This window comes from Excalfactoria chinensis, chromosome Z (genome assembly GCF_039878825.1).
Source record: "Excalfactoria chinensis isolate bCotChi1 chromosome Z, bCotChi1.hap2, whole genome shotgun sequence".
NCBI lineage: Eukaryota > Metazoa > Chordata > Aves > Galliformes > Phasianidae > Excalfactoria > Excalfactoria chinensis.
Genome location: NC_092857.1, coordinates 1,671,248 through 1,682,884, shown reverse-complemented (window position 1 = coordinate 1,682,884; position 11,637 = coordinate 1,671,248). Strand labels below are relative to the sequence as shown.

The 11,637-nt window shown below is 53.4% G+C and overlaps 1 protein-coding gene across 1 annotated transcript in view; it reads right to left on the bottom strand.

Moving 5' to 3' along the window:
• SKOR2 (SKI family transcriptional corepressor 2) overlaps positions 1 to 8,861 on the bottom strand; it is a 23,431-nt gene extending 14,570 nt beyond the window's left edge. Inside the window, exons 1-3 of the mRNA XM_072360152.1 lie at positions 8,763 to 8,861; positions 4,216 to 4,329; positions 144 to 2,213 (exon numbers count right to left, since the gene is read on the bottom strand). Of these exons, the coding sequence (XP_072216253.1) occupies positions 144 to 2,180 (2,037 nt within the window). The 5' untranslated portion in view covers positions 2,181 to 2,213; positions 4,216 to 4,329; positions 8,763 to 8,861. The remainder of the gene's footprint in view (positions 1 to 143; positions 2,214 to 4,215; positions 4,330 to 8,762) is intronic.
• Between the last annotated feature and the right edge of the window lie 2,776 nt (positions 8,862 to 11,637).

Here is an 11,637-nt window from a genome sequence, read left to right as displayed (position 1 = left end):
GAACCTCGCAGGCCTCAGTGTGGCCTAGCAGTCCTCCATGCGGCCTAGAAGGCCCCAGTGCAGCCCGGTGGGCCGCGGCCTAGCAGGCCTGGCTGTGTCAAGGTGCTACACGGGGTGGCCCTCAGCCCTTTGGGGACATTTACATCTTTGTAGCAGGGTGGCTCCTCTAGCGCTGGGTGCTGCACTGGGCTGCTGCCTCCGCTGCCTGCCCTGGGGGCCTGGCCTTCCCCCAGCTTCTCCTCTACAGGACGGGCAAAGGGGTGGCTGGTGGTGGGGGGGCGGTCCTGGCCAGCCTTCTCTGGCAGAGCCCTGCTGGGTGGGAAGCGGGCGGTGGGCGTCAGGGGGTCGGTGTCCTCCTCGCCTTCCTCCTCCTCATCCTCCTCATCCTCTTCTTCTTCCTCATCAGGGGGTTTGTGCCCTTCGACGTCCACCTCAGGCTCGTCCTCCTCTTCCTCCTCCTCCTCCTCCTCCTCCTCGCTGCTGTCCTCGCTGGCAAAGGTGCCTGCTGGGGGGTACGGAGGCCGCTCACAGCCCCCATCCTCGGGTGGTGGTGGTGGAGGGGGTGGTGGTGGGGGCGGCGGGGGAAGCAGGAGCTGCAGTGGAGACGCAGGGCGATGCGGGCCACCGCCGTGCAGCTTAGCCAGACTCTCCGAATCCTCCTTGCCCCCAACTGGGCGGAAGGCGCTGGAGTGGTGGTAGCCTCCCCTGGCAGCCTTATGGCCTCCAGCTGCTTCCAGTGGGTGTGGGGGGACGCGGGCTCCGCTTGCCCCATTCCCTCCATCCGAAGCAGAAGGCGATGCAGGCTCTGAGGCCGCCGCTTCAGGCTCCGAGAGGTCCAGGAAGGCCTGCCTGAGAGCGCCATCCCCCAGCGCACAGCCCAGCGTTGCTCCAGGTGGCTGAGGAGGGGGCTGCAAATAGGTGGGCACTGGCAGTGCACCTGGCGTGCGGGGCGGCCAGAACATGCAGAAGGGTGGGTAGAAGGCTGCATCCTTCCTTCCAGGCCAGAAGAGCCCAGAAAGCCCCCCGCCACCTGCTGTCCCTCCTCCAGCTTTGTGGGCCGCCGTCCCTCCAAGGGCATCACCCGCACTGCTGCCCTCCTCCTTCTTATGGCAGAGCCCAAAGGCTGCAGGGAAGCCATAGGGATGCGGGAAGAGCCCCCCACAGCCTGGAAACTTCTGCAGCACTCCTCCAAAGGCCCCTTTGCTGGGCACCGGGATGAGTGGGTAGCTCCGTGGGCTCTTCCCTCCTGCCACTGCCACGGCCTCATGCAGTTCCTCATCCTCCTCGAAGCGTGGCCGCTTCTGCTGCAGCTCCTGGGGTGCAGCGGCCAGAAGGTGTGGGGCCAGCAAGCCACCCCCCACCACAGCTGCTGCCTTCACCGAGCCCAGCGCGTGGCACTGGGGGACAGCGGTGGTCCCAGGAGTGGTGGCAGTGGGTGTGGGTGGCAGTGCCCGCTTGCGACTTCCGCCATTGAACATGGCCTTGACATCCTCCCAGGCAAAGACCAGCTCGTCCTGGGGGCTCTTGTCGGTCAGCTTGAGGTGGCGGCGCCAGGAGTTGAAGTTGGCAGCGTCAGGCTGCGTGTATTTGGCGTCGGGAGTGCGGTGCGAGTGGAAGATGAATTTGTTGGGGGAGAAATACATACTGCAGTAGGTGCACTTGATGCACTTGGCGCGTGAGCTGTTGTAGCGGGCAGGGATGAAGCTCCCCCGGCACCCCCAGGCACACTCATGAGACACATCGAAAGCGAAGTTATCGGGCAGCTTGGGTGGACGGTTCTCCCCCAGGAAAGATTTGCAGAGCCTCTCTGCCTCCCGCTTGGTGATCATCCCGCAACGCCGAGAGGAGATGGGCATGGCCCCGGCGCGCCGCAGGATCTCCAGCTGCACTGGTGTGCACTGCACGCAGGTGATGCCCAGGGCCACGCGTCGGTTGTGGATCTCGTTGTAACTGAAGTTTTTGAGCAGAGTGTTGGAGATCTGTGCCAGGCACAGCCTCTCCTGCCCATCGATCACCAGCGAGACGATGGGGATGCCATAGAGGATCACCTGCCCCACTTGGTTGGGTTTCATGGCGGCGTGGCCAGCACGCTGCTGTTGGCTCATGGGGTCTGGTGGGTAAGCGCCGGATGGAGACGGCAGCAAAATGTCCGTGGGAGCAGGCAGGGGGCTGGTTGCCATCTCTTCAATGCCAGGGGGGCCGCTGTTCTCCAGCTGTGGGGAGAATGAGAGACGTGGAGCTGTCAGCAGGGCAGAAAGCGAGGGACACGGAGCCGTCAGTGGGGCCCCGTCAATAGCAGGGGAGGAGAAAGGGGGACGGCAGGATGAAGGGGAAGGGAAACACGTCCGAGAGCTGCCCGGCTCCCTAAATGCCCTCCTTTGAATTTGCTGGGAGGGAGCACTCAGTGCCCCGCTCTACAGCGATCTGCGGGAAGACTGATTCTGCACCGAGTGCTTCTCCGCTTCTCCCACCCCATTCTCTACTCACTGCCTCTGCATTACCATGCACGTCCGTCCCACCCAGCATCCCCATAAATCCCCCAGCCGCCCTACGGACCGTTCCCCACCGCACACCACGGCTGCTCCGCAGCCCCACCGCCCCGATTTTCACCTCTGCGTCCGATCCCCGTTTTACCTCCGCGGGCCACCACAGGAGAAGACGAGCATCCCCGCGGCCGCCCGGCCCCTGTCCTCTCCGTGGAGCTCCGCGCACGGAAGAGGAGGAGGAGGCGGCTGCAGCGCGGAGCTACGCGCTTCCCTGGGAGCCGCCCCCCCCCGTGGGCACGGTGACGTCAGGACCCGGGGGGGCGGACAGGGCCGGACCCCCCTTCGCCGCCCCCATCCCTCCCTTCGGTCCTCCCTGGACGAGAAGGGACGGGACGCCCCGTCGGGGCCCCGGGGCACCGCGCAGCCCTCAGCGCCTCCTGGAGAGCCTCGAGCCGGGACGGGAGGCTCGAGAAGAGGCATTGGAAAGGGGGCTGAGCTTTTGCCTTTTTTTCCTCATTCCTTCTTTGCCCCTTCCTCCCTTTTCTCCCCCCCCACCCCCCCTCTTACTTTCTATGTCTTTCTACCTTTCTGTTTTCTTCCCTTCTCCCCTCGTTTCTCCTTTTCCTTTCCCCTCTTTTCTTTCCTTTTCCCCCTTTCCTTGTTTCTCAATTCTCCTTCCTCTTTTTTTTTTTTTCCATGTCATTTTTCCTCTTTCCTTTCCCTCTCTTCTTCCCGCTCTACTCTCCTTTCTTCCCCCACCCTTTCTTTCTTTTTCTCTTTTCCTTTCTTTTTCTCCATTCTTTTCTTTTTTACCTTTTTTCCCCCTTTTCCTTCCTTCCCCCCTTCTCCCCCTTATTTTCCCTCTACTTTTCATTCCTCTTCCCCCATTCTTTTTTCCCTCCTTTCTCTTTTCTCCTTTCTTTCCTTTCCCCCTTTCCTTTCCTTCTGTTTTCCCATTTCCCTTCTTCCCCCCCCCCCCCTTTTTTCCTTCCCCTTTCTTCTTCTTTTTCCTGTCCTTTATTTTCCTTCTCTCACCCTCTCTTCTTTTTCTTCTTCTTTTTTTTCCCCACCACGATATGAGCCTCTTTGCCTGTTTCATAATCCCTGAGTACAAAACCCACTTCTTTTCACAGTCATTATTTGCAAATATTGTTACAAATTACGGGGTGAGAGAAAAGAGAAAGGGGTTGAAATAAAGTTAATTTCCAGCCTCAGACAGCTTTAACCATTACAAACACGGATGAAGATGCTGGTAACCCTGCTCCCTTTCAAAACTGCGATTCTCCAAACCTGCTCTTTCTGATAACGTGGAGCAAATGGCATTTCCTAATTACACGAAAAAAAAAAAAAAAAAAAAAAAAAAGATAAAAAGATAAAAAAAATCAAAAATCCCAGCACATAATCTGCAGCTCCTTATTCTTATTTTCTTTCCCAAAGCAGGTGAATAAAGTGAAGCAAAAAAAAAAGACGTGCATATTTCACGACGTTCTTCACGCTGCGGTGCAGACCAGTGGGAAAAGCCGAGGGAGCAGCTAAAAGAGGATCTCAAGCGCTCTCTTGGAGTGGAAACAGGGACGATGGGTTGTTTTTTAATACCCCTCCTCTTTTTTCCCCCTTTATACAAACCCGCAGCAGTCTCAGCATTCCTCTCCATCCACGCGAGCAGTACCAACCCCCGAATATCACCTAAACGTGACATTGCCACTTTATTTCCCCTTCCTTTTCCCACCTGTCCAGACGAAAATCTCAGCGCCGATCTGTCCCAGAGACACCCACGGCGATCCCCGAACTCTCTCCGCTCCTTTTTCCACCGGGCATCAAAACGGCGAAGCCCCCCCGTTAGCTAAAATGTATAAATAAATATATTAAAACATAATAACAAAAGAAAAGAAGAATCCCACCTCTCCTTATTACTTCTGTCACTTCTTATTAAACTCCACTCCTTGTCTCACAGAGGCTCCCCCTTTTCTCCCCTCCCCCCCCATTTTTTCCCGAGCCTCTCCTGCGCGGAGCCCGCTGCTTTCCGTGGCCATAACCTCACACTGGTGACATTTTAATCAATGCTTCCTAACCGGGCTGACGTGAATTTTACACTTCTAAACTCTCCTCCGTCAGCTAATTGATTCCAATTGTTTCATTGCTTAAACCCGAGTCACGCATCGCTTGATCTATGACAACGTCGAAGAGAAAATCTCCCTTTTTCTCTTCGCTCGCTGTCACCGGGGGGGGGGGTCTGGGGAGGGGGACCGGGAGGAGCTGCCCGCTCTCTGCGGGCTCACGGTGCACTCTTCCCCGCAGCGGCCGCCTCCGGGGAGCGGTGGGGACCCCCGGAGGGCTTCGCCCCGACGGTTCCCGGGAGATACGGGAATAAAGAGCCTCGGCCCCTGCTCTGAGCCCCGACAATGGAGAAGTGAAAGAAAAGGATGCGTGGGTCTTGCGGTGCGTCTCCAACGATGCTCCTACCCAGAACTCGGGCCTCGCAACCTGAAATTCAAACTCGGTGCGAAGTCGTTAGTCTTCGCCAGCCTTTCGTTTCACCGTCATTAAAAGCAAAGCTAAGTAAAGTTTGGTCACCTGCTCGCTGCCTCTTTGCAATCCGTGGGAGAAGCTGAAGGGCTTCCTGAATTTATACCGTACGGAAAACAGAAACCCAGGGGGACTTGTGCTGTGCGTGCACAGGTCCCCACGGACAGGGGAGTGCCGGGCAGTGCGTGGTAACCGAGAACTGCCCACAGCAGAGTCCCCAGCTCGGCGGACTTCACCTAATTGGGAATGGGCTGATCCGCTTCAGCGAGGCGACGTTACACCTTTCACTACTTTCACTCTGCTTAAGCCTGTCCGGAAACCTCTTGGGGTATCAAGGGGTAGGGCTTGACCTCTGTTGGCAGTAGAAAGCTCTGGCCGCCCAGGAACAGGGCGGCTCCCGCAGGTGGCCCCGGGCCGGGTGCTCCCTCCCGGGCCGCTCGGGCCGCCTCCGACCCGTTCGGCACTTCCACGTTTGGGCCGGAGCCCAGCCTGCACCCCCGGCGAGGAGCGGGGCGGGCAGCCAGGCTCGAGGGGGTATCTGTGCTCTTCCCCCTTGGATCTGCCGCCCCGGGCTCCTGTCCTGCTGCTGTTCATTGACTCGCGTTCATTTCGTCCTTTGCCGTTTGGAATGGTTAGATTAGAGAGGAGGGGGGGAAAGCGGACAAAGTTCTCTCAGGAACCTGGAGAGGACGAACTCGAGTCCTGTCTCCTTTTCCCTTCTGTCCTATCTCACTTCTGCCTTGGAAACGAGGCGAAAGCAGCACATCCACTTCGCTGCGAATCGCTTCGTGAAAAAAAAAAAAAAAAAAAAAAAAGAAAAAAAGAAAAAAGAAAGAAAAGAAAATAAAAAATAAAAATAAAAAAAAGGAGCAGCAAAGAGAAGCAGCCAAGTTTAACCCACCTCTCCTCACTCTCCTGCTCTTTATTTACTTCCCCAGCGCTTAAATACGAGCGCAGCCCACGAGAAAAGAGGCAACCTCGGTGCGCTTAAAAAACCACAAAGAAAACCACCCCCAGCACGGATCCATCCCCTCCTCCCACCCCTCCGCATCCCATTGAAACTCACAGCCGTGAAAGTAGCGCACAAGGTACAGTTCTCAACCCCTTTTTCCAACCAAATTTAGGTAGCAAAATGGGTTTTTAAAATACTTCTGGCTATATTTTTCTACTCTCTGTTCAGTGTCCAGCGAAGCCCTTTGCTAAGTATTCTTTTTGTAATCGCTTTTTATTATAAGGAGCAGAAAGCGGAGGGGGCATTTGGAATAGAGGTGGTCCCATCTGGAAAAGCCCGCAGCTCATTTAGATCGCATCACTTCGGGCTTTTGTCTCCGCTCCTGAATAACGGAGCTAGGCACAACAAAAGGGCAGAGAGCTGCGCGGAGTTTTTCCGGCGGAGAGAGAGGACGCCTCGGGAAGACGCAAATAACGATGATAACGGGGAAAAACGCGAGCTCCTCCCGGCGCTTTTAATGCACGGTCAGAGTTTGGGGACGGGGTGTTCTGGGGCCGTTTGCCACCCCTCCGAACTGCTGAAAATCGGCGCAAAATGAAGGACGGAGGAATAAAGAGCATCTTTTGTCTCTGATAACTTCCCTACGCTCTCCGAGCGGTCAGAACGGAGGTGAAGGTACGTGCAGAGCTCAGCGCTCCCCCCGGGGAAGGCTCCCCCCGCCTCCGGCACCCAACTGCAATTTGCGGCTCTCATTCCCATTCTGCGAGGAGCAGAGCGGTGCGACGCATCCCAGCCCCGAGCTCCTCCGTGCTTCAAATCAAAACAAAAAATCCACGAAATCTGCTTTTTGTTCAGCCTGGGGAAGCTGCGAATTTGGATGTGGGTGAATTAACCCTTATAGGGGTGGGGGGAGGGTGGGGGGGAGAGGGGGAAGTCCCGAACGAAAATCAGCTCAGCGACTGATTTTGCTTACAAACGCCTGAAGTGCTGTGAGCTTCATCCGGCAGGATCGGGTTTGTGTTAAGTGTTTCTCAAAGAGCAACAAACTTGGAATCGGGGAATATCCCAAGTTGGAAGGGACTCGTAGGGGAACATCGGATCCAACTTCCTCCACCGGGTTTGGGACCGACGAATCGGAACTTCCCGGAAAACGTGACGCGATGGGGCGAAAACTCATCACGTCAGTGAATAATTCACTTTTCAGATCCCAGTAACCTTGGGTGTCTTAGACAGCAGCTCATGCAATCAGGCAATTACGACGAGCGCTGAGAGTTTCCGAGGAGATATAATGAAGCAGCTTTAATTACTATCTTGAAATTAAAAATGTAATATACAGATTTAAATTTATTTTCACCTAAATTGTGTATAAAATTATATGGCTTTATTTATTTATTTTTTTTCTTCCCAGGCTAAGAAACGAATTGCCACCGCGCTCACCACTAACAAAGTCTGAAGCACTTTCCCAACCCCTTTCCCAACGCACAGTAATAATGATACATTTATCATTACTGATGACCACCCACTGCTTTATTATTGCTTTGTTGCGACTATTACAATCAAGAGATTTCTTTATTTACTGTTAACATTCACTTAAAGCTGAATGTTAATGACTCTTCTGAATTCACCGAAGAGTTATCGGGTATGTTTTAGGAGTAGTTACGGTTCGGATTTCAGAAATGGTGTAAAAAAGATGCGGAAAGGCTGAGTGGTGCTTTGCTTTTTTATTATTATTATTGTTATTTCTAACTCTTTGCTCTTCTGTTTGAGTCGGATTTCCAACAAAGAGTTGCAAAAGGCTTTGGCATAATGCACGCACTTGCCTGTAGCTAATTACGCGAGGATTTTATTACAGGAGATTCATTCATTATTGATAAATGTTTGCAGTAACTTCCTGCTATGGAGAGTTGTATTTTATGAGGAACAAACAACCTGTGGGGATTGGGGTCGGTTGGCTTTTACTGCTCTCCTCGATAGTTCAGGGTCCACCTCGACTCCTTCTGCCTCTCTACATCCAAACATAACTTCTGTTCCCTTCCATCTCCACATTCCCTTTCCCTCCTCACCAGGATTTCATGGTTATGGTAAAAAATCAGAGAGGATATCCCATCCCGAACACACTTTCCCTAAAGCCACCCCCATATAAGCGGTGCCAATGGGTTGCTATAGACCACTGCTTTGGGGCAGCTGGCGGGCAGGAGTCGTGCAACAAGCACGCAGCCAAAGGTCTGGGTGGAGAGGGCATCCCCCATGTGCACGTGTTTCGTGCTCCAGCTCTCGCACCCCAAATTCTATTAATAAAATAATATAAATAAACTTCCCCCAGTGTTAATCCTCGGAGCTGACAAAGCAGAGATCCCGCTCCGCAATCGCTCACTGTCTCCTATCTCACCTCTCTCCACTCCTCTCCGCCCACTTCCCATCTGAGAGGGGACGGAAGACGAGTGCCCCCCGTGCCCACCCAAGTTTGGGGTCCGGCTGAGCCTTGTGCCGCTCGCCCGCTCTCCAAACCTGACCACAGCTTCACGATTCCAATGGAAAATACATAAAATCGAGGCAGCAAAGAAACTCAGAGGAGGACAGCACCGCTCCAGCGCACCGATCCTTCTAACACTGTGCCCCAAACTCGTGGGGGGATGAAGTACGGAATACCCCAGACCCACACCCATCCCAAATGCCACTATCCTCCTTATCACCACCACCTCCATGAATGGTTCCCTCCTCGCCATCCCATTCGAGCTCACCGCCAGCCCCACATCTCACCACCGGACCCATAGCTCACCCCCAGCCCCACAGCTTACCTGTCCTCCCCAGTTCCATCAGGCCCACCCCCAGGTCGGGATCCGTGGAAGTTTCTCTCCCGCCCGTGTCGCCGAGGATGTGCCGCGGGTGGGTCGGGGCTCGGACGCCTTCTAGCAGCCACGCATAGCCCTGCAAGCGGCGCGAGGAAGCCGCCCCTTCCCCGGCCCCCTCCCCTCTCTAGGAATAGGGGGGGGGCGAACCGCTGTCTCCCCCGCCCCACCGCCCCCGCCCTCAGGGTAGAGCCGCCCCGACGGCTGCGAAGAATGGAGGGGGACCCCACTCTGAGCCTGATAGAGGAAGAACTGGGGGTTCTATAGAGGGGGCTTGGGCTTGGGGGGGAGGGGGAGAGGGGGTCAGAGGGGCTGCGTTGCGGAGGTGGACTTTGCTTCCTAAAATCTCCCCCCCTAATAAAATAAAATAAAATAACAAATGTAAAAATTTTCCTTCGCAGCTTTCTCTACAAAAATGGGGTTCCCAAGTACTTTGTGAGGCAGCAGAAGCACCCTTCCCCGCCTAGCACACCCCTCTGAATGAGAAATGGGATCAGAAAAGACGGGACATCGCCCCTCACCCCACGCCCAAATTCTCTCCACCGCCGTCCCCACAAAGTGCTTCACCCGACGGGGCGGACCGCGGCGGCTCCTTCAAAACACAAAGCCAGAGCCCTAATGAGTTCAATTACAACGTGGTAAACACAGCGCCTCTACGCTTTAATTAAGCCGGCTGTCCAATTTGAACTCATTAGTAATTCATTAAGAGAACAGTCTTGCGCTGGCTGCGAGGAGGGGAGTGCTGCTGTCTGCGCGTTTTCTGTGCGCTCACCCCGAGGTAAGAAAGAATGGGACCAAAGTATTACGGGATGGAGGATTGTCTCTCTCACCTTACAAGCAAGGGGTTCCGGCTCCTAGGGACGTGTTGGCTTCGTCCCCTGTCCTCCCCGTCGGGACGGATATCCAAAAGGGTGGTGATGGGGAGGAGGAGTTTGGGGGGAAGTTCTCGAGTTTACAACCCCGCAATCCCCGACCCTCTTCTTCAGGTTACACACTGATGTGGAGGGACACAGAGCTCCGTCTGCAGTGGGATGTCTAAGCCTCATGTCCCTGCCGGGCTGGGGTGTCCCCGAAACTCCCAGTCAGGGCTCACCGGGGGAGGCTGGTCGTCATTGTACAGAAAACAGCGGCACTTTTGTGGGTTTTTTTTGTGTTACTTCTTTTTTCTTTTTCTTTTCTTCTTTTAAAACACCTTTATTTTTATTTTTTTATTTCTTTCTATTTTTCTCCTCCTCCTTTTTTTTTTTTTTTTTTTTTTTTTTTTTAATGGAAAAAGAAGAAATATTTGAACCATATCTGGGCCAAGAAACAGGGTCAAATATACACAAGCACCAAATTGAGCTCAGTGCATGAAGCCAAAGGGTCTGCAGGGCCTCTCCCCTTCCCCTGTGGAGCTTAAGTGATATGTGGGACTCCAGGATCTCCCCACATCCCCCATCCAATGCCATGCTGCAGCCCCTTAGGGCAGCTCTTTGCTCAGCTGCTCCTGGGGAGACGGCACTGAAACAGTTCTGGGGGGCTCTGGATATCCCATTGAGCACTTTTGCTCCAAAATACAGCCCCCTCCTCCCCAGTTCCACCCCACTGGTGTTTGATTATTTGCATTATAAGCATTGTTGCTGTTTTATTACAGCTTCATCACGCTGGGGTTGCATTCATCTCTTCTGAAATTTCATTTTCTTTCTGTTGGGTTTATTATTATTATTATTATTATTATTATTATTATGTATTTGTACCTACTTGGCATGCAAACTGGGAATGTGCAGACAAGATTGAGCAGAGTTGAGCCCAGTCCCCCCTCACCTGCAATGGCTTCAAAGGCTGACAAAGAAAAGTGCCCCAAACTCATCAGAAATTTCAGAGTCGTGACTCTGCTGCCCCCCACCCAAATTTCCCTGGGACCTCTCAGAGGGGCTTCAATCTCCAGATATGAGCTGCCAATGAGCAAATCCCTCCTGAAGAACCCTCTGGGCAGAGCTCTCAAGAAGAACCTCCTATTAAGAGCCTCCTCCGAGGAGCAGATTTGCAGCAATCTCGTTAAAGCAATTTCCAACACCATCCCGTCCCCTCTTCCCCCCCCACAAGTAGCAGCCCCTCTCTTGTAATTTTGATTTTCTTTTGGCTCCAGGCTTGCCAAAAAGAATGGACTGGAATTAGGAGATTTGGATATTGTTCCTCTTGATGTCAAAGGATTTCATTTTATTATATTTTTCCAAAATAAACTGATAAAGGATCAGGTCCGGGAGGAAGCAAATCTGTGAGCTTCCTTCCATCTGCTCCAGACCCTCCTGGTGTCAATCTAAAAACCATCATGAAGCCACTGGGCTAGAATCCTTTTTATTACCCTGGTGTTCGTCTGGAGCAGGTACATAAAGACCATTAGGACAATTAATCTGAATTAATTTCCAAAGCCAACTAAATTAAATGGAAGGAAGACCACTTGAACTGTAAGAACAACCTTCACAGGGGTTTCACACCATTTAATTAATCCACTTTTAAATCCCCATCTTAATTTGTGTTATTTTGCTGAGTGTCCTCACCTTACTGTCTGTTATGTGAAACCTTACAGGTAGCGGGAGTTCCTCTGGATTCCCTCTGATTCTCTTTGGTCACGGCACAGAAATGGTGCAGCCATAAAGGAGCTGTGCATTGTGCTGCTGCACGAGGTTAAACTTATAAAGAAACCTTGTCCCAGATGTGTCTGGGTGTTGTTTCCCCTCTGCCTGTAGCTCAGTGTATATTATTGATGCAGTACATGTGTATGTACAGTTGTGCTGTGGTTGCCTTTTCTTTGCTCTGTTTGTTTAATCCATTAAATCTCTCC